Source organism: Sprattus sprattus, assembly GCF_963457725.1.
Source record: "Sprattus sprattus genome assembly, chromosome: 10".
In the NCBI taxonomy this organism is placed as follows: Eukaryota; Metazoa; Chordata; class Actinopteri; order Clupeiformes; family Clupeidae; genus Sprattus; species Sprattus sprattus.
Window position 1 is genome coordinate 32,258,102 of NC_137908.1, and position 23,026 is coordinate 32,281,127.

General features: G+C 44.2%; 1 protein-coding gene across 1 annotated transcript in view; it reads right to left on the reverse strand.

Annotated features, from left to right (window-relative positions):
- nmur3 (neuromedin U receptor 3) overlaps positions 1–14,861 on the reverse strand; it is a gene marked incomplete at both ends in the record, with an annotated part of 28,170 nt that extends 13,309 nt beyond the window's left edge. The window contains one exon of the mRNA XM_080846144.1: positions 14,003–14,861. Coding sequence (XP_080702270.1) covers positions 14,003–14,861 — 859 coding nt within the window. The remainder of the gene's footprint in view (positions 1–14,002) is intronic.
- Between the last annotated feature and the right edge of the window lie 8,165 nt (positions 14,862–23,026).

Consider the following 23,026-nt stretch of genomic DNA (forward strand, 5'->3'; position numbering starts at 1 on the left):
GGGTAAAGCCCCAGAGCTCGCCAAGGTGTATAATGAGGAAATCAGGAAGCTAGAGGATGCTGGATATGTCACCAGGCTGCCCTCAGACAGGCTCAACGAGTCTCCCGAGTCGTGGTACATCCCACATCATCTAGTCAGCCACAATGGAAAGCATCCGGTAGTTTTTAGCTGCTCATTCAAGTACCAAGGTGGCAACCTAAACGAGTGTCTGCTGGCAGGGCCGACTCTGGGTGCATCCCTCCTAGGAGTGTTGCTACTCTTCAGGGAGCACACAGTTGCCTTTGCTGGTCACATTAAGGGGATGTTCCACCAGATATGCGTGTTGCCTGAGGACAAACCCCTCCTCCGATTAATATGGCGAGACATGGTCCATGACGCTCCAGTATCTACCAGTGGAATGTCCTTCCCTTCGGCACGACGTGCAGCCCGTGTTGTGCAACATTCGCCCTTCAAAAGCATGTCATTGACCACAGTATGACGTACGCAATGCAGTGGAGCACCATTTTTTTTTTTGGACACCTGGCTGCAGAGCTGTGCCATAGTGAAGGATGCCAAAGGGTTGGTTGACAGACTCAGAGTGCTGCTAGAAGAAGGAGGGTTCTCTCTGTGACATTGGGCCAGTAATGACCCTCAGGTCATCTGTCATCTCCCAGCCGCAGACCGGTCAGCCAGGAGTCCCAGCAGTCAGATGCCAAGGAGTCAACCCTGGGCCTACAATGGCACTGTCAGTCTGACACACTGACCTACAAATGTCGTCAGATGGAGAGCCAGGCAGCCCCCACTATGAGGATCATCTACCGTATTTTGGCCAGCCAGTATGATCCTTTAGGATATATCATCCCATTCACCACCTGAGCGAAGATTCTCGTCCAGAAGCTGTGGGAGAAACAGAGAGACTGGGAAGATCCTCTGCTGCCAGCTGACATTCTTCAAGCATAGAAGGAGTGGGAAAGTGAATTGAAGCACATAGACAAGATCTCCATCCCCAGGGGCCGGTATTTCAAAATGATCCCACAGGATTAATCCACCTGGATTGGATTAAATCCTGATCAGATCCTAAAAACGGGTATTTCAAAGCAAATCTGTACCTGAAGATTCAGATTCAGATTTGGGAATCCAATCCTGCCTTTGATCCAGATTAAAAACTGCTTTTGAGTATTTAAAAACTGAAGTGGGAAATCTGGATCAGTTTGATCCTAAAAATCAGGATCACCCTGATCCCACCTCAGAGGTGGATTTGAGGGAGATTACATGTAAAGGTTTGAACAGTTTAAGTGTAACTGCTCCCAAAGTTCTTTGTTTGATACAGTAGCTATGCTACACTGCTTTTTGAGCTTTGCACGTTCCTTTATTTTTTTTAGCACCTTGAAAAACTGTTAAGTAAAATAACAAAAAAAAAAATCAGTCAAATGTATTTTTTAAAACGCATTTAGCACACACACTTTATTTTCATAGCCAAAGCTCAAAAGGTTATTCAATTCAATTCAATTCAATTCAATTTTATTTGTATAGCGCCATAACAATACAATTGCCTCTAGGCGCTTAACAGAGCCCAGAGCCTAAACCCCCTTAGTGCATGCACAATGGCAACAGGGGCAAGAAAAATCTCCCTGTTAGGCAGGAAGAAACCTTAACCAGAACCACAGCACATAAGGGGGGACCCATCTGCTTGAGGTCGGCCTGGTGGAGATAGGAAGGTGGGAAGGGTTGTGTGGCAGAAGGGGAAAGGAAGCAACAGGGGTTGTACACAGCCAGCATTTGGTCGCTGGACATAGTATGTATACAGACATCCGGTGGTAAATACATGATACAGGCAAGACCAGTTTACTGTGCTAATAGGGTTACTGTTACAGGGGTAAGGGATGTAGGGACAGAGAAACATTTCAGTGGTGGCAATAATGTATATTGTATATAAATGCTAGCATAGGGTATGGGTTAGAGTAAGTGTACGGCAATGCAGTGGCGGTGGGTGCAATTGGCCAAGGGTTTCTCCAGGTAGACCAGGTGGAGAGACTACAGCAGTGTCCCATGGCGGCTGCAGAAGTGGGTTATTTCCGATGTTGGACGGAGTTCTTATTTCAAGTTGAATGTAATTAGGTGGTGATCTGAAAGGGTAGTATTTTGGGGTAGAACTATAGGGCGGTCAATTTCTAGGCCATGTGTCAATACAAGGTCAATGGTGTGATTATGGTAGTGAGTTGGTGTGTTTACATGTTGTGAGAACCCGATAGAGTCTATCAGTGATTGGAATGCAATTGTAAGGCTATTATTTTCATTATCCATGTGGATATTAACTATCCCACTATCTGGTGGTCTGGTGGTCTATATAGTGTCACAAGAGTGACCGGGTTAGTGGCTTTTGAGTTTGAATGCATAAGATGAAGTACGAGGACTTCAAATGATGCAAATTTAAATTTAAATGTATTATTATTTAATAAGGCCCAGTTTTAGTATATAAAGTTTCATTTTGTGCTGATAAGGTTTGTATCTTTATTAGGTTTTCCTGATTAATACTTCTTCTAGTGTGATTTGCGTTGGGTTTATGTATTCTGGGTATAGATACCGTTTGTATGTAGTTTAATATGGGCAGAGAATGTACTGGTGCAGCAGAAGTTAGTGTGGGGTAATAGGTCTGCCTTCCAGTTCTAGTTATTGGTTTTCAGTAATATGTTTGGGTTAGGTGGTGTTTTAAGTTTTGAGAAAGGAGGCTAGCACCCTCTTTGGAGGGGTGGATGCCATCCTTCTGTAGTAGCCCAGGCTAAGTTGGCCAGTTATTCAAATTTGTCTTACCGTCGGTGTCGCGTCTTGTGTTTGTTTGTTCATAAATGAATGGCCGCCACCGTACCAGGTATTTTTAAAAGGACAATGACTTCCTGGACAACCGGAAGTGAACCGGTTTTAGTATAAAGTATTTGTATGCTGAGAATCTATATTGGCTATGCCTTCAAGCAGCAGATCTATTGTATATTTATTAATGTATTTTTCCAGCTATGTGGAATTGTTTTGTGGCTGTTTTAGTCAAATGTGTTTATGTGAATTGTATGAACCATTTGAGGGCGCACGGGCAGGCCTTACTTATACTAGACTCTTCAGTCTATCGGGAGAGCTGAGGATTAACGGACATGCGTCCAAGATTGCTCTGTTGCTGAACAGCTACCTTGTTCAAAAAGCTATAGTAAGTTGCTAGCATATTTGCTTCATTGTTTTGTGACTATTAAGTCCATTTTATTTTCTATTTTGCAAAGTTTTTTCTTTATTCTTATTTTGCTTGTTTGTTTGTTTATTACTATCCTGATTCATATTTTTGCCTTCACGGCCTTAATTTGGGACAAATAAAAACTCCCAACTTTCACCGCAAAGCCTCCTGAGAGTCTTTTCCATCCTGCTCGACCTCTCAACCACGTCTACCTTTAACACTGCCATTTGTGTTGCGGTAGTGAATAACGATTTAAAGTTTAACTTGGTCGTTTCCGATTGCCGTAGGCGGACATCGTTCGCGAGTTGGGTTGCGAGTCGGGTTGCGAGTTGAATATGCCTCAGGGTGGAGTCACCAATAACGAGAACTTTATCATCAGCATCGGTGGTATTAATGGGAGAGAAACGGTTTGAAGTTGGGATGGGATTGGGATACGGGCTTTGAGTTTCTTGTACTACTTCCTCGTTTTACAGTCACCCAGTTATCGTGGGGTTTGGGTTGCGGTGTTATCACGGGTGAGCTAGAAGGCAGAATAGCGTCGGTTAATGTTAGATCTGCATGCTGAATTTCACTAGTTTGGGTTAACGAAGTTATAAAGTCTATGCTGAGGAGACGCGACTCAAGTAGAGATATCCTCTCTTCGAAGCTTGCCAGTAGCCTACACTTAGTGCAAGTATTGTGGCCATTGAAGGTTGTTAGGGAGTCGCTAAATATATTACATGCCGGGCAGCGGACAGGGGTCGAATGATACGCCATGGCCAGCTAAGCGTTAGCTGAGAGCGACAGGAAATAGGGAGGAAGAGAGAGAATTCCCAGATTCGATGTAATGTGAAAGGTAGTGATAGTGAACGCAGTCACTGGGATACTTAAGTACAAAGCAGATAAGCAGCGTCCCAGCACGACTCAGTAGCAAGCCTTTTAGCAGGAAGTGGCGTATGCCAATTGGAGCAGGTCTGTGTAAACTGGCTGTCTTCTCTTCCCACAGACATATAAAGAAAATCAAATATTAAGGTTTTAGGGCTGTCCCCTTTGTTGACAACTGTTTCCTAAAAAAGATATGTACAACACATTTTAAAATCTACACACAATGCCTTGCGAGTAAATGCATTCAAATGTGCATCGTGGACCGCGACATACAGACACTAGCCTATTTACCAACTTGTTAGCTCCTTAACACAGAAGTCAATGGAGCAGCGTTAGCTCGCATTAACGCAAACTCAGCTTTATTTGAGATCGCCGAGCTCTTCTTTCAACTTTGTGCTGATTTACGTAATTAGTTAACTCAACATAATGATTGCCTTTCATCTAGTTTTAGGACGCATCAACACTGACTAAGATTATACTTTTATTTAGAGACAATAGATGTGCTAGCTTATCCTTTTTCTGGTAAAATGTTCACTCCATTTCCTGTTTCCTGTCTGTGATCCAGGGGGCGGGACGGATTTGGACATTCCAATCTGCCGGTATCAGGATCACTCAGATCCAATCCAGCAAAGTTTTGAAATACCGGGATAGATCAGGTTGATCCGTGGCTAAGGACAGGGGGATTTGGTTATCCGGATCATTCTGATCTGGATTACAAGTTTTGAAATACCGGCCCCAGATGTTATGTCACAGCTGTCTTGAAATCAACCAATGCCTGGAGATACCCACATATTTTGCGATGCCGCAGGTAGGGTACCTGCGCACAGAGGATGCCTCTGGACAAGTACAAGTGGCTTTCCTAGCAGCCCGCTCCAGTCCAGTCCATGCCTAGATTAGAGCTCTGTGCCGCCCTCACAGGAGCTCAGCTGGCCACAACGCTCAGGAGAGAGCTCACTTTGGACCTCCGCAATCTTCATATGTGGACTGATTCATCCACCATGCTCACTTGGATAACATCTGATTCATGTCGATATATATTTTTGTCGGCACACGGATTGCTGAGATACAAGAGCTCACAGACATCTACATGTGGCGTTATGTCCCTACGAACGCTTACCCAGCTGATGATCTCACACGTGGTAAGACACTCCTGCAGCTGGCAGAGCCATCCCGCTGGAGTCAGGGCCCAGCCTTTCCCAGCAGTCTGACGCCTGGCCAGCATCCCTCCAGATCACTGCGAGTGGCAGTGACGAGGAAGAAAGGAAGCAGACATTCTTTGCACACGTGGTGGCAGGCAGCAATCAGCCCGGCATCACACAGTTTCAAACCTTTCAAGATCTTGTCGATGCTACAGCGCAGGGCCTACATGGGGCGGGCGGCCAGCAGGGGGATCCTCCGGCTGATACCTACAAAGAGGCCGAGATAAGCCTATACAGAGATGGCCAAGCATCTACATTTCCAGAAGAGGTCAAAACCCTTTCCGCAGGGAAACCAGTGCCATCCACGAGCAGACTCCTGACCTTATCACCTTAGCTGGATGCTGGCGGGCTTCTCAGAGTTGGTGGGCGCCTGCGCCGTGGAGAGGGACTGGACCAAGAAGTAACACACCCAGTGGTTTTAGACCCTAAACACCCTCTCACTGCCCTTATCATGAAGAAGTATGATGAAGACCTACATCACCCAGGAGTGGAGCGGGTCTTCGCTGAGCTTCGCAGGAAATAATGGATCCTGAGAGGGCTGGAGACCATCAAGCGTCATCAGCACCACTGCACACAGTGTCAGAGGTGGCAAGGGAAACCAGAGTTTCCAAGGATGGCTGACTTGCCCCCCTCCCGCCTCCGCCTGTTTAAGCCGGCCTTCCACTCTACTGGTGTTGACTGTTTCGGGCCCATCATCCGGGTTGGTCGTCGCAGAGAGAAGAGATGGGGCATAATATTTAAATGTTTGACCACAAGGGGAGTCTACCTAGACCTGCTGAATAGCATTGACTTATCAATTGACTTATCAAAGACCACAATAGGAGGGAGAGCCTTTAGCTACCAAGCCCCTCTCCTCTGGAACAATCTCCCTGCCTCCATCAGAGCTGCAGACACCGTGCCTATATTCAAATCAAGACTTAAGACATTCCTCTTTAGTGCATCCTACAGCCAAAAGTAACCGCGCCAACAAACCAATCACCTGGGGCCGGTATTTCAAAACTTGTAATCCAGATCAGAATGATCCGGATAACCAAATCCCCCTGTTCTCATCCACGGATCAACCTGATCTATCCCGGTATTTCAAAACTTTGCCAGATTGGATCAGAGTGATCCTGATACCAGCAGATTGGGATGTCCAAATCCGTCCCGCCCCCTGGATCACAGACAGGAAACAGGAAATGGAACGAAGATTTGAGCAGAAACAGGAGAGCTAACACAACTATTGTCTCTAAATTAAAGTATAATCTTGGTCAGTTTTGATGCGTCCTTAGACTAGATGAAGGGCAATCATTATATTGAGTTAACCAATTACGTAAATCATCACAAAGTTGAAAGAAGAGCTTGGCGATCTCTAATTAAGCAGAGTTCGTGCTAATGCGAGCTAACGCTACTCCATTGACTCCTGTGTTAAGGAGCTAACAAGCTAGTAAATAGGCTAGCGTCTGTATGTCGCGGCCCACAGACCAGATTTGAATGCATCCACTCGCAAGGCATTGCGTGTAGATTTTAAAAGTGTTGTACATATCTTTTTATGAAACAGTTGTCAACAAAAGGGACAGCCCTAAAACCTTAATATTAGTTTTTCTTTTCAGATGTCTGTGGGAAGAGAAGACATTAACACAGACCTGCTCCAATTGGCATAACCTTTGGAGTTTTGGCTATAAAAATTAAGTGTGCTGAATGCATGTTAATACATAAATTTGACTGATTTCAGTGGATTCTTTTATCAGTAGGTATAACTTAACAAAAAACTGTTACTTAAATAAGGCATTCATATTCAAACTTTCGCTGTGTTTTCTGAAAAAGAAAGAAAGTGCAACGAAAATAAACATTGATCAAACATCAGTGAATTACTGTATCAAACAAATAACTTTTGGAGCAGTTACACCTAAACTGTTCAAACCTTTACATGTAATCTCCCTCAAATCCACCTCTGAGGTGGGATCAGGGTGATCCTGATTTTAAGGATCAAACTGATCCAGATTTCCCACTTAAATTTTGAAATACTCAACAGCAGTGTTTAATCCAGATCAAAGGCAGGATTGGATTCCCAAATCTGAATCTTCAGGATCAGATTTGCTTTGAAATACCCGTTTTTAGGATCTGATCAGGATTTAATCCAATCCAGGAGGATTAATCCTGTTGGATCATTTTGAAATACCGGCCCCTGCTGTACCAGCCACCCAGACATATCCGAACACAAATTAAAATATTACTTGCATTTAGTACCGCAACATCAAATGTGTTTCCTGTTTGCCGAGTGGATGCATGTACGGCCCCGGCAAACAGATCACAACAAAAAACAAATTAAATTACTACTTGTAATTTAGTACCGCAACATCTAATGTGTTTCCTGTTTGCCGAGTGGATGCATGTACGGCCCCGGCAAACAGATCACAACCAAAAAACAAATGAAATTACTACTTGTAATTTAGTACCGCAACATCAAATGTGTTTCCTGTTTGCCGAGTGGATGCATGTACGGCCCCGGCAAACAGACCACAACAAAAAAGAAATTAAATTACTACTTGTAATTTAGTACCGCAACATCAAATGTGTTTCCTGTTTGCCGAGTGGATGCATGTACGGCCCTGGCAAACAGATCACAACAAAAAAACTAATTAAATTACTACTTGTAATTTAGTACCGCAACATCAAATGTGTTTCCTGTTTGCCGAGTGGATGCATGTACGGCCCCGGCAAACAGATCACAACAAAAAACAAAATGTTAATGCCAGAAAAACTAAACATATCTAAGTACTGCAATATGCAACAGGCAAACCGACACACAGGTGACATGTCCCTGGTTGGTGAAATGATTCATCTGTGTGTTTGTTTGTGCTGATTCCCGACTGACAGACCTGCAGACTGATTCGTCATTTCCTGTTTGTTAGATGGATCAGGAGGAGCCTCCTGGGCCTGATCACTCCCCTCCTCAGCCCGCCCCGAAACGCCCCTGCAGACCGGCTCCAGAGCAACACCAGCATCGCCCACGCCGCCCTGCTCCCCATCCTGGGCCCTCAACTCAGTCATCATCCCCTTGACGACTTCTCCCGCTGGATGTGACGACCCCCACTCTGGTCATCGGCAGCTCCATGGTCCGAGATGTCCACACCCCCCCCTTCAACAAGCGGCCCCTGCAAGGTCCACTGCCTCCCCGGAGCCAGGCGTGTTCCAATCGCTGATGGAAGTGGAACTTTCCCTCCCCACCCCCACCACTCTGCACGTAGTCTCTCTACCTGGTCTACCTAGAGAAACCCTCGGCCAACCGCACCCACCGCCACTGCATTGCCGTACACCTACTCTACCCAATACCCTATGCTAGCATTTATGTACAATATACATTATTGCCTCCACCAAATTGTTTCCCTGTCCCTACATCACCTACCCCTGAATCAGTAACCCTATTGCCACAGTAATCTGGCCTTGTCTGTATCATGTATTTACCACCAGATGTATGTACACATATATCCAGTGACCAAATGCTGGCTGTGTATTGCCCCTGTTGCTTCCTTTCCCCTTCTGCCACACTACCCTTCCCCTTCCCCCCGTCCCACCTTCCTGTCTCCACCCGGCCGACCTCAAGCAGATGGGTCCCCCCTTATGTGCCGTGGTTCTGCTTAAGGTTTCTTCCTGCCCAACAGGGAGTTTTTCCTTGCCCCTGTTGCCGTTGTGCATGCACTAAGGGGGTTCAGGCTCTGGGCTCTGTTAAGCGCCGAGAGGCAATTGTATTGTTATGGTGCTATACAAATAAAATTGAATTGAATTCAATTGAATTCAATTGATATGAAATGTGAAAAACAACCAGTTGTCAATGTGCAAGCTGCCAATTGAATGGTGATTTAAGCTACTCTATTGGGTTCATATATTTGTAAATCTGACACTGAAAAAGTCGGTGCAGCCACGAACCTCATCGCTAGTCACTGGTCAACATTGGTAACGGCATTTAAAAAAAAAAAAAAGTACGGCCAATCCTATTGCCGCAAGGGACGAATCACCAATCCTATTGCCGCAAGGGACGAATCATAATACGGTTTATGTGAGCTTAGGGCTGGTTGGATGTCAACCCATGCACGTGGCTGCCTGCTAGAAGAATGATATGGATTTGTTGGGAAATGCGTAGGATATTCGAGTCAAGCGTAGCAGCGTAATTGGGGTCTGGAAATCGTATCTGCTCCGCCAAAATCGTGTATGTTGGCAGCTCTGCCCCCCCCCCCCCCACCCCCCCCCCCCCTTCCCCCTATTTTTTTTTTCTCTTCGGATCTGAATTGATCTCATTTTTGGCCTTATGCGATCCGAGTTGACGGAAATCCGTCATAGCGACGGAAAACTTTAATCCATGGAGGCATCCAAGCTTGCCACGCTCGCTCCCATGACTCAGAGCCTGGGAGATGCAGCGAGTGATACGCAGTGAGATATCGGTCGCGCAACAGAGCTCTACTACAGTCTCAAGACTGCTCCCTAGCAATGCTTCCAGTCAGGAGCTTCGCCTGGTAGCGCTGTAGTAGCGCAGCGTGTTCGTAGAACAGGCCACCTGCCCAGCCACTAAATAGGCTTTCTCAACCAGAGCCGCCTGATGCCTGACCATTCGCGTGGGCAGGAGGGTTTCTCTGGCCAGGGCGCATCGTGGGGGAGGGAGAAGGGCCGAGGTGGCGAGCATGGTGGATGTAACCGGGGGCGAGCTAGCCCGCGGCGCCACATCCAGCTCCATATGCGCCTCCTCCTCCACGCCTGAGGCATGTTCGTCGGAGTAGTCGGGCAGACTCTCCGACTCCAGCCCCAAATCTATATGTGCTCTGGCGAGATTGTAAAAAACTGAGGGTAGCTCCACTATCTCAGGTTCTGGGGTGACCAAGAGGGCATCAAGACCCATTTGTTATATCGCAGTATCCTGCGATAATGAACATGATTATGGTATCACAAGGTAATCAACAGAAATTCATACGTAGGCCTATCTGTGGTAAATACATGTAAAACTGCTGTTTACATATAGTATAACTGTGGTTCTTTAAAGAAGTGGAAGACTGACAATCAATAGATTAGTGGAAGTCCTCATGTGCATTGGTTTATAAACATATATGTATAAACTTCTGTCATTAAGTGACCAACCACGAGGTACGTACAGTATAAACCAGTAAACATCTCATGACGTTCTCAATGGCCATTCTCTTTTTTCTGAGGCTTTTCCAGCCAGGTTTCATGACTATCCTCGGGGCCCCAACTCATATACTCAGGGCTAATTGACAAGGCATGAATTTCATCTACCCGCCTAGCATAAAGGCAAACAAGAAGATGGTTTTATATATGACCGACTTGTTGTGAAAAGAGTCCATCAGCTTCAGCTACAGATATGCCATTCAATACTGGGAGATCCCATAGTGGATAAAGGCATTATTATTAAGATATTTCAATTTCACAATGAACTTGTTCCAGTGTGTCAGTGGTGATGAACTAAGTGTACCCATTCTTTTATTTACAAATCCACATGCTTCAAAACCCACCAGATTTGTTGTGGCTACTTGGGTTTGGTGTGTTTAACCTTCTACTCTAAACGTCCTGTCTTCGTAGAAAGAAACAGGCTTCAGGTGGAGAATGGGAATATCATGTTGTTTTGTCAGCTTGATAAAAGAACAACACAATATTCCGAATGAAACTTGGATGAGCTGATTATGCTGTCCATCATTTTCCTCTTACTCACCTCTACCCCAGCGCTCCCCACAAGCACTATCAGAATCTGGACACTGTGGATCAACAGGGTGGCCTCACATCCAGCTTTTAGTTGGTCAGACAGTATCTTCCAACCCCGACTTAGCCATAAGCCAATTGATTGTCCACCTTTTTGTATGTTATTAATAGGGCTGGGGCTGGCAAGTTAAAACGTTAATCTCGCGTTAATTCATCAATTATTTAATGCCGACAATTATTTTATCGCGTGTTAACGCAGGTTTTACTATTTTGCTCAAAGGCTTTTATTTTGTAAAAGTCTTCAGCAAAACCGGAAACGGATAAACCATAGATATACAGCCGCGGAAAAAATTAAGAGACCACTTCAAAATGATCAGTTTCTCTGGTTTTACTATTTATTGGTATGTGTTAAAGTAAAATGTACATTTTTGTTTTATTCTATAACCTACTGGCAACATTCCTACCAAATTTCAAATAAAAATATTGTCATTTAGATCATTTATTTGCAGAAAAATGACAATTGGTCAAAATAGCAAAAAAGATGCAGTGTCTTCAGATCTCGAATAATGCAAAGAAAACAAGCTCATATTCATTTTTAAACTACACAATACTAATGCTTTAACTTAGGAAGAGTTCAGAAATCAATATTTGGTGGAATAACCTTGATTTAAAATCACAACTTTCATGTGTCTTGGCATGCTCTCCACCAGTCTTTCACATTGCCGTTGGGTGACTTTATGCTACTCCTGGCGCAAGAATTCAAGCAGCTCGGCTTCTTTTCATGGCTTGTGACCATCCATCTTCCTCTTGATCACATTTCAGAGGTTTTTTATGGGATTCAGGTCTCGAAATTGGGCTGGCCATGACAGGGTCCTGATTTGGTGATACTCCATCCACACCTTTACTGGCCTGGCTGTGTGGTATGGAGCATTGCCCTGCTGGAAAAAACACTTCTCAGAGTTGGGGAACATTGTCAGAGCAAAAGGAAGCAAGTTTTTCTTCCGGGACAACGTTGTACTTTGCCTGGCTGAGGTTTGTAAAAGACCATAAGGATTGAACCAAAGCGGACTGGAGGGTCACCTAGTTCGTCTTCTCTGATGAGTCCAATTTCACAGTAGGTGCAAGACTCTGTGGCTTGTAGGCCTCTCCAGGTCTCCGTCTAACCATCAGACGACCATGTGTTGGGCAAAGCTGAAAATTGAACTAGGAGACCCTCCAGTCCGCTTTGGTTCAATCCTTATGGTCTTTTACAAACCTCAGGCAAGCAGGCAAGTGTTGGGGTTGTTACAGTATATAGCCTACTACAATGCGATGAAATTTCGGAATTAATAGGCTCGTGTCGGCATTTCCTTAATTCTTTCATTTTGCAAAGCCTGTGCATCGATCGGAGACAGACGTCACTTCACTGATAATATTCTTGGGATAGGCTACAACATAGCCAATAGGCTATCATACTAGGGACTTTATCCTTTAAATATCTTTGCGGCATTGGATCAGTCTCCTTTCAAGAACAGGCAAGAACTTTCTAGCCTCTCGTCAGCAGCGCCTGTACCTAAAAACAACAGGCGCGGATGGCGGATGGGTGCGGTTTTGAAAATTGTTTGAAAAATGGCGGACGGATCATGTGTTTTTTGATGCGGTTGCGGATGAAATAATAGCCCATCCACGCATCTCTGGTTGGTAGCGGTACATGTACTTTTTAAATAACCATAACTTGCTCAATTTTCAACCGATTTTTAAACGGTTTGGTTTATTATAAACGTCAGAGATGTAGTTATGACACTGCATACTTATGAATCATTATAATAATCATTACAATTATAACTATGGGTTTTCATATGAAAAAAACATTAAACAGAACAGATAGGTGCAATAAATAAATACACACACATGCAAGGTATTAATGTAATTTATGTTAAATCAATATATAATCAATTTACTCAGCATACAGAATGGCAACATGAGATACATGTATACTTTTATAATATAGGAATATTACTAATATAATACAATAATTTGAATTTTGTTTAAACAAGTAATATTTCTGTAGGCTAGTAGTAACTGCTACTATATAAAAACTGCACTGAAAGTGTTTTCTGGTTTCTCACTCTAACAGGGACATTTGGTACTGAATATAGACTGGTTATGCTGCTCCCTGTAGTAAAATGTTTCTGCTATTACCTAAATTGCCTGTTTTAATGAGATGATTGTTGCTCAGGATTTTGTGGCCAGTTTAGTTTAAACATTCATTTGAATTTTGTATTTGCTTTGATAACATTGTTTAAGTTGAGATTTACACTGAATATTTTATTTACCTGCTGATGTTAAAAGTGTTTGCACAACACATGTTATGGCACTTTCGTTCATATGGCAGAACATTAAAATAAAAGTGCACTGTACACTACTTTTTAATTCATTATCGGACAAATGCAATTAATCGTGATTAATCATGGAAATCATGCGATTAATCGCGATTAAAAATTGTAATCGTTGCCCAGCCCTAGTTATTATATAACTATTAACCTGATCCTAGGAATCACTTACATCAGCAGAATAAAATAATAAATCATGTCAAATCATTATCTGGTGTCGATTTATTAGGGCCCCTGGGATGTTAGAATTTAATATGTATCTACATACAGTCAGCCAGTCCTTTCTGAAGTACTCACTTGTTCTGTGCAAATAACCCTTCTGTACTTCAAGAAATGTTAGTAAAAATAATATCTGATATGGGTTAGTTGTTTACACTTGTCCTATTACAACTACTGTTAAGGTTACAGTTTTCATTTCGAGACTTTTACGTAGTCATGTCCTCTTTTTGAATCTGTGTCTTCCTTATGGGGGTCATGGCAGTGGCCTCCTTATCAAACACAACACATAAAACACCATGCACATTCTACAGTATCTATCCAGCTACAGTTGTAGGTGCAAGGAGGGACAGTGTTGAATAAGCACAAAACCAGGATCAAGGCGGCATCTATTTGGAACAGTAGCAGGATCTAGACTGTGGCAATCAAGCAGAGTGGTAAGAGAGAGAAAGAGAGAGGTTGGAACTCACAGAGCATCTTAGTGACCTGCCTCCTCTTCCCTCCCTCCACGTGGATGGTCCAGCTGACATCCATGCCGGTGCTCTTGCCCGACTTGCCCCCTAGCGACCTCTGCTCCTGGCCCAGCCGCACAGCGATAACCATGTACAGCACACTGATCACCGTCATGGGCACAAAGTAGAAGGAGATGGTGGTCACCAGGATGACCAGGTTGTAGATCCATAGTGGCTTGACCACGTAGCAGGTGGCCGACTCGGGCACGGGCACGCCGTCCAGCTCGAGGTAGTGGATGCCGTGCAGCGAGGTGTTGGGCAGGGCACAGAGCACGGCGCCCAACCACACGGCAGTGATGACACGCTGGGCGTGTCGCGTGGTGACAGTGTAGCGCGTGCGCAGAGGGTGCACCACGGCCATGTAGCGCTCCACACTCAGTGCCGTCACGTTGAGCACCGAGGCGAAGCACACCGTCTCGAAGAGGAAAACCTTGAAGATGCATCCGCCCTCGCCAAAGATGAACGGGTAGTTCTGCCACAACTCATAGGTCTCCAGTGGCATGCCTAGAATTAGAACCAGCAGGTCTGACACAGCCAGGCTGAACAGGTACAGGTTGGTGGGGGTACGCATCTTCGGATGCTTGGCGATCACCGTGCAGGTGAGCAGGTTGCCCGCCACGCCCACCATGAAGATCAACAGGTAGGTGAGAGTCACTGGCAGGAAGAATGGAGACCTGCGCGGCCCCAGGCAGTGGAGCACGATCTCCTCCAAAGTCTCAAGTGCACTGTCATTCCCTGAGGTATTGCAGAAGTTGATGCTGTAGGCACTGCTGTTAGAGATGTTTAGGAAGATATCCTCAGGGCTGCCAGTGGCCATGGTGGTCTTTGTGAGGGCAGACTGGGTAAGTGGAGGGCGATGGAACCTTGGGAGTTGTCAACAATGTATTCTGGGACCCAGTAGCCTTTTCACTTCCAGTATCTGAGGCACCTAGAGTAGCGTGGGAAAATTAAGGCTTTCAGTAAACAGCACAGTTTTCACACAATTCATTATGCCCTTTTGTGTTTGTGTGTCTTTCTCACACTTTCTCACTTTGTTATAAGACATTTTAGGTGACAGTGGAGCTATGGCGCAAGCAGCAGCCCCGACCATGAATGGGCTTGAACGACCACAGGGACCCGGGTTCGAAACCAGCCTGCGGTCATTTCCTGATTTCACTCACCACCTCTTCTCTCCAGCTTATTTCCTGCCAAACCTTCGCTGTCCTTTCTAATTAAAAGGCAAAAGCCCAGAAATCATACTTTAAAAAAATTAAATTCTAGGTGAACCCAAAATCTCAAGTTGTTGTACAGTATTCTTTTATTTTGAAATGTTGTTTCTTAATTTGAGGTAAAACAGTTACTTATGTGTTCACCACACTCCTACATGAAATTGTGGTAATTTACATTAGATCTGTGTCGTCTCTTTCATGGGGGTTTTGTTCATCAATTCAGTTCAGAGTTCAGTGTAACACACACAGACAGATATGAGAAGCTGGACATAACCTGGAACAAAGCCACTCTGGAAGAAACACTGTTTTGCAGTGCAACCATAAGAGCCGATGAAGAGACACTTGAAGAGGGTGGACCTGACTGAAATAACTATATGATGCATCTTGACACCACATCAGTCATGGTGAATCCAAGACAACACTGCCACTCATAGTTGGTATTCACCTCACACACTGGGTTCAAAAATGCATCTCTTCTTCTTCTTCTTTGTCCTCTGTGATCATTTAGAGTGACAGTTACAGTTAAGATCTGCATTTTTTGATTGCTTAATGGTTTCATCGTTATTAATTAGTTTAGTGATTCCATTAGTTAATGAATGAGTGAGTGGTAGAAGAGGCAGGTTGTGTTCAAAATGGTATCATCGATAACTCAGACTGGCAGTTGGCCAGCAGCCAATTGGCCAGCTACAATGCATTGACTTTGTGTGTGTGTGTGTGTTTGTGTGTGCGTGCGTGTGTGTCGTCTATAATAAAAACTCGTCTTTAGGTATTACCAACACAAGCCAGTGGAACAGGTTAGAAATGCAGATTGAATAATTGCACAAATAACCTGTATTTCAGTTTCTTTTTTATCTTTAATTTTGATATCACATGCATACTGATTTTGGGGGTCTCTGTTAGCCCCCCTGCCTCCCCTTGAATTGTTCCTCTCTCCACCCTTCCTCTTTCCTGTTTGATTTATGCTGGAATGAGGCAGGTGGTGGAGTTTCAATATTATTACATGTATTATATCTAAACTATTTATAAGAAATAACCTTTTGACATATTGTTTTTATGATTTTCCTTTTTGCTACATGTGGGGGCTAGCATTTATAAGTGAAGCTAGAAAGCTGGAGACCAAACTGTTTCTGTTAGTGTGCTTGAACAGGTGTGATACCGTTTTCAATGATCTTTCTTAATGTACATATTCTTTATGTATATATTACATGTCTGTTTGTATTTGCCTGTTTGATTTATGCTGGAATGAGCATGTTAAGTGAAGCTAGGAAGCTGGAGACCAAACTATGTTCTGTTGGTGTGCTTTGTACAGGTGAATAAATATCCATCTTGCAACAGTTGTCCACAAATCAAATCAATTACACAACGCAGAAGTTTACACCGGTTACATTGGTGCCGTGACCGTCGGTTCATCAGATATACGCTCGCTAGATCACCGGGACTGTTGCTACTGCTGCTAGGCTACCGCTGCTATCCCACTGCTGCTGCTGCCGCTGTGGCTAGCTGCTGTACACTACCTCTGCTGCGGTATTTAAGCTCTGATGTGCGTGTTGTGATTAGGAGAGTCCATTATGAATTTTGACGTAAACATTCTATTGCTGGGCTGTCTAGGGTTGACAGACTGCTTATGTTAGAAGGTTATAGAGGAAAATTTCACTTTATTGGGATTTTGTCTCATTTCATTGTCCTGATAGTTTTCATTGATAATAATGGTTATATGTAGCCTATTGATTTTATTATAGCATCTTCATTTTGAATAAGGTTTAGTGTTACATGCCCGTAGCCGGGGGGGTTCGGGGGGTTGGGACGAACCCCCCCACACACTGGGAGGTACCAAAAAAAATTTCAATCAAAATTATCAAATTATCCTGCTTGACAGCCCACTGGCTATAGTACTCAGGCGGGAAGCAATTGGGAGTGGATCTGGGACACGTGTAGGCCTCCTTCCTTTGCAAACAAAACAATATACTACCACTGAGGAGAGCATGATGTCGCAACATGTGCTCTTGATTAGGGACAGTGCTATATATGGCAGGGAAAGGGCTGGGAAGGGCAGGTTGTCTAGGGGGATTCCTCTGAAGCCCATAGAAAATTCTCTTGACCCGGGTCATTTTAAAAATTTGCACTAAAATGATTCAGGGTTTAAGTTTGAAGTTCAGCGTTTTGCGACTATAAAAAATGACTCTCATTCTATTAATCTTTTCAACAATCGGGACCATGAAATTTTGTATGGGCCAGGGATTAAATAATTTGATGTCCAGCCTCCCCCCTCTAATATCGTACAGCCCACATCTGAGTTCACTCATCATCAGACTCCGATTTGATGAGGTGTCTCCACACACGAGGTGTCGAGAAGCGTCACTTTCTGTCCTTCATCTTGTGTTAGTGATCAACCAGTTGCCTATAGTCCTGAATATTTAAGTGAGTCCGTGTCTGTGCACAGGTACAGCCTCCTATTATTGTTATTATTCCAGTTGTGATATCTTGTCACATGTGAATCCTCATGGGGCGACGAGAGAAGAGGGAACAAGAGAGGAAACGGGCAGCACCTCAATGCTTCAAGCTCGACAAATTCCTACCGACAAAAACAAGGAAAGCTGATGACCACGATTTTGATCAGCCGCCAACTTCGGAAGCTCAGTCGTCAACTTTGGAAGCTCAGCCGTCTACTTCGGAAGCTCAACCATCAACTTCGGAAGCTCAGCCATCAACTTCGGAAGCACGCGAACTTGGGATTAGTGAAATCCACTTCGCACCACACGCTCAAAGTAGCACTAAGGAGGTAAGTGGCGAAGTCAGTTGTCATCATGATGACAGAGACAGCAACATTGTCGACATTGGTGAGATGTACCTCCGTTCTAAGTCGCCTACAGAGTTTTGCAACAACATGCAGGCTTTAACGACAGCCCAGAAATACAACTTCCTGTGCCACCACAGAAAACCACCCAAAGATAAAGTATTTCCGACTCAGCGGTTGTAATCACTCTTTCCGTTACACATGGCTTGCAGACCACGAATGGATGGTATATAGCGAGAAAGTAGACGGTGTGTTTTGTATGCCATGTGCGATATTCTCTGGTGAGCCCTCAAAGGGAAAGTTTGTTACCAAACCGTTTCGTGTATGGAACAAAAAAATCTGAAAAAGTGAAGGATCACGAGCACTGCACATATCACAACAAAGCGATGGAAAAGGCTGCAATGCTAAAGAAAACAGTACAGCAACCACACACCAGCATCATCGCCCAGATGGATGCACGAAAGGCAGCTAACATCCGGAACAACCGAGAGGTCCTGAAGTCAATATCAAGTGCAGTACTCTTCTGTGGCAGGCAGTGCATTGCGTTACGTGGTGACAAGGAACACTTAGACTCTCCTGGCAACCCTGGGAAATTCTTGGCATTGCTAAAGCTGATGGCTGTGAAGGACGAAGTTCTTCGGAAGCACCTCGAAGCACCTGTCATGAAAACTGCCACCTGCATGTCCCCTCAAACACAAAACGAGATACTGGAAGTTATGGGGAAGCATATGATATTTAGAGGCATTGTGGAAGAGCTGAATGCGGCGCCTTTCTATACCATTCTCGCAGATGAGGTTACCTCCCACAACGCAGAACATCTGGCGATCTGCGCAAGATTTGTCGACAAGGACATAAGAGAAGAGTTCCTCACGTTCGTTAAAGTCGATAGGATAACAGGGGAAAGTATTGCAAATGCTATACTGGCATTCCTGACGGAGAGTGATATCCCCACTGGTAACATGCGAGGGCAGGGATACGACGGTGCCAGCAACATGTCATCCAAATCTGTTGGTGTGCAGGCGCGAATAAAGGAGGTGGCTCCTCTGGCGACATATGTCCATTGCAACGGGCACTGTCTCAACCTCGTGATAAGTAAGTCGTATGCCTTGCCTCAAATCGAAACGTAATCGACCGTCTGCGGGATTGCTGCCGATATTTCCTGAACAGCCCAAAGAGAAACGGTGCACTTGAGATGGTCATCAAGCACAACCTTGGTAATGAAGTCAAGAGGAAGCCTCTGCTTTATCTCTGCAAAACCCGCTGGGCAGAGCGTCACGGCGCCTATCAGCATTTCTAACAGGCATATGTGTTCATCGTAGAAACCCTGGAGATGATTGCCTACAGTCGTCACCTGGAAAAGTACGGCGACACCTATGCTGACTGGGACCCCGGTAACCGTAGTGATGCTCATCAAATTCTGAAGAGCATCACCTCCTATGAGTTCATCATAGTATTCCTGATCATCTACCAATACCTTTCACACCTAGCAGGGATGACGGTGAAGTTGCAGGGAAGGGTGGTTGATATTGTAGAGGCCCACGGCATGGTGACAGAAGTTCTCTCAATCTACCAGAAGGAACGGGAAGATGTTGACAAAGGCTTTGAACACATCTTCAAGCAAAGCCTTCGGATGGCCGAGAAGGTTGGCAGTGCTGCTGAGATGCCCCGTATCGCGGCTCGACAACAGCACCGAGCAAATGCCATGGCGACGACTCCTCGAGAGTACTACCAGCGAAATGTAGTCATCCCCTTTCTCGATCATACAATAACATCCCTCAGTGAGCGCTTTGCCCCTTCCTATAAAGGGAATTCTCTCCAGTCACTGTTTACGCTCCACCCCAAGCTGACACCTTCGGTCACATCCCACGCCCCACTGTTCCCACACTGTACTCCTCTAGGAGCATAGTCTAGGTGTTGTCTTTTCTCTCCTCCCCTCCCCAATGTTATGCTGTAATTCTTACCTATCTTTAGCCAGTTTCAATCTGGCAGGGGGACTGCCAATGAAAACTAGCCTTTTGGCTACAATTGGGTGCATTTACATTTTAATGTTTATTAATGCACACTATTCCTCTTCATCAAATAAATAAACAAATCAATCAATGTCATTTGTAAGAATGAGTGATGTTTATGTATCTAGTGGGCTGGGGAGGGGATGCCATATGGGGTTGGGCTGGGGAGAGGCCAGTGATCCGAAGAAAGGCCAGTCAGGCCTGGCTTGCGTTTGGAGCGTGCGTGGAAGTGCTTACGGAAGCGCTTAGTAAAGCGCATAGTAAAGCACAACAGGAAGGGAGAAGGATAAGCCCAAGCCTGAAATGACCGGACTGCCCACTGGAAACTGACCGACAAGGAAAGAAGTTTGAAGTTTATGATTATTTGAAACAACCCTGAAGGAAGAGGGGGAAAGATCATTTTGTGTTTGGACTTTAAAGGTGTATTGGAAGAACCTTTGCCTGAGTTTGAAGTGATGCCTGAGTTGTACCTGTTTCAGTGAGAAAACCGAATTAAAAACCTTCTTTTAATTGCCAATTGTGACTGATTCCTCAGTTTACTGCACTGCCCACCCTGCAACCTGTTACAAGGTGAATAAATATCCATCTTGCAACAGTTGTCCACGAATCAAATCAATTACACAAAGCAGAAGTTTTCACCGGTTACACCAACTTAGCAACATGGTTTCCATCCAAGCATGGGCCGTTCTGTCTGCTACACCACAACCAACAGAGGGAATCCATTGCCCATATCCTCACCTGACCTGCCTACAAAGGACTATATAACGCGTGTCATGACCAAATTGTGGAGCTGGGCGTAAAGAAGCTCCGTGATAACACCAACTTCACAACAATCCATATCAACGAGTCAGTAAGAACATACTGGTTCTCCATTCCCCAAGATCAGCGGAACGCAATGAAAGCTGCCACTAAGCATATCCTAAATACACCAGACCTTGTGTCAATTGATGAAAAGAACAAAGCAATCAGAATCATTTAAATGAGTTGCTCTTATGTCGCATACATGGACACCTGCTATGTGTCAAAACTGTTAAAATACCAACCATTAAGTAATGTTTTACCAACCATGGCTACTCATGTACAGTCATTGCCTTGATACTGTATTTGGTAGCTTAGGTCATAAGCATATGACGTGTGCGTGAGGCCTGAAAATCTGTGGACTCTCTCAGAAAAGGGCAAAACACTTCACAAAATACTGCTCTACATCAGCAGTAATTGGTAGCCTCTTCATCTGGAAGCGCAGGTGTCAACTTTACCTGTAATGAACAATATAGACTGAAACTTTGACTGCAATTTAATACTTCCTCTAAGCGAGATTTTGACATGATATGTACTTATTTATCAAATCCAAATAAAGAAGTAAACTGTGTGTGTGTGTGTGTGCAATCTGCAGTATGCTTTATAACAGCTGTAGGCTACAATTTCTGTGGTATACTACAACAAAATGTCTGCAGATGCGTTTCATTTCCAGTGCAATCCCACATGCCCCATAACTTTCAAACCAAGAGGCTATCATGACCCCAAGAACAAACTGTTTGATCTGTTGGTTTTCCTGTCACACTACTGTAGATACCTATATTGAGTGTGATTGATTTACTGTATTTGTAGTCAGTAATAGTGGAAAAATCAATTCAGCAAAAACTACATCTATATTTTCCCTTTATACATGCACATTTCAATGCAGATATGATCACTTTTGCATAGAACAGTGGTTCTTAACCTGGGTTCGATCGAACCCCAAGGGTTCGTTGAGTCACTCTCAGGGGTTCGGCTGGGGTCAAGACTTGCTGCCGACAATTTTTCCTCGTTGTGTTAGACTACAAATATTTAGTTGCTTAGTAAAAATGTGCATTTCTGAACTTGTCTCTGAAAGGCAACAGCAGAAGTCACATTGATTTGCAGTAAATATTCATTAAGTTATGTTTTTGTGTGAAATTCATGTTTTGTTGGTTAAGTTCTTCCTCTGAACACAGTGATTTTGTGTGCAACTGATGCCTGGTTCATTTTGTGCACTAATAATACCTATTAGGGGTGTAAAAAATTATATCCTTTTTTAGCGAGTAAGATACACTAACATCGATGCGTGAAGTCCCGTTAAAAATGCCTCCTCCTCTCAGTCTGATAGTGAGCTGTCCTCTACATGAACCGGTCTTTGCCCGATTTGCATTCAAATCAATTGCGTGGATAAAGCGGAATAGAATGGACACATCTACATCTTGCAACAGTACCTCCACCTCTGCACTGGTGAAATTAGGTCTGGGTTTACCGGTGCTCGCTTTGACATAATTTTGATCAGTCTGAAGTTGCTTTCGCGTTGCCTGTGGAGTGTGCACACATTGAGATTGCATGCCCTTATAAGGAGCTGGCGTTTCTGTATGCAAGTTCAGGTGCATGAGAAAGCGTGTTCAATTCAAGAATCAGTGCACAGCGAAGAAAACGTTGGCGGTTTAAGAACACCTATCCAGGCGTTCATAAATCCGGCGGAGATCTTTTCTTAGGTTAGTCTTTCAGAGTTGGTAACAAGGTATTTAAGAACACAGTTAAGAAAACATTCGAGAATGAGGTCCACTGTTTCTTCATAACGCTTAATTGTTTACAATTATTGAACTGCATTGAACTGCATCGAATCGCACTGAATCGTTTTTTTATCAACATGCATCTTTTCTTGTATCGTATCGTGCCCATGTATCGAGATACAAATCGGATCGTCTTTTTCATGAGAGATTCACACCCTTAATACCTATGTTTTGAAGAAATCATATTTTATTTTTCCAATTACGAAGGGTTCGGTGAATGCACTGATTAAGCTTGCAGGGTTCAGTACCTCCAATAAGGTTAAGAACCACTGGCATAGAAGGTAACAAAGTGCCAAGGCATAGAAGGTAACAAAGTGCCAAACAAAAACAATACATTGTCCCCTAAATTGATTATAATTCTTAAGTCCTATTTCAAGCGTATCATTTTGTATAGT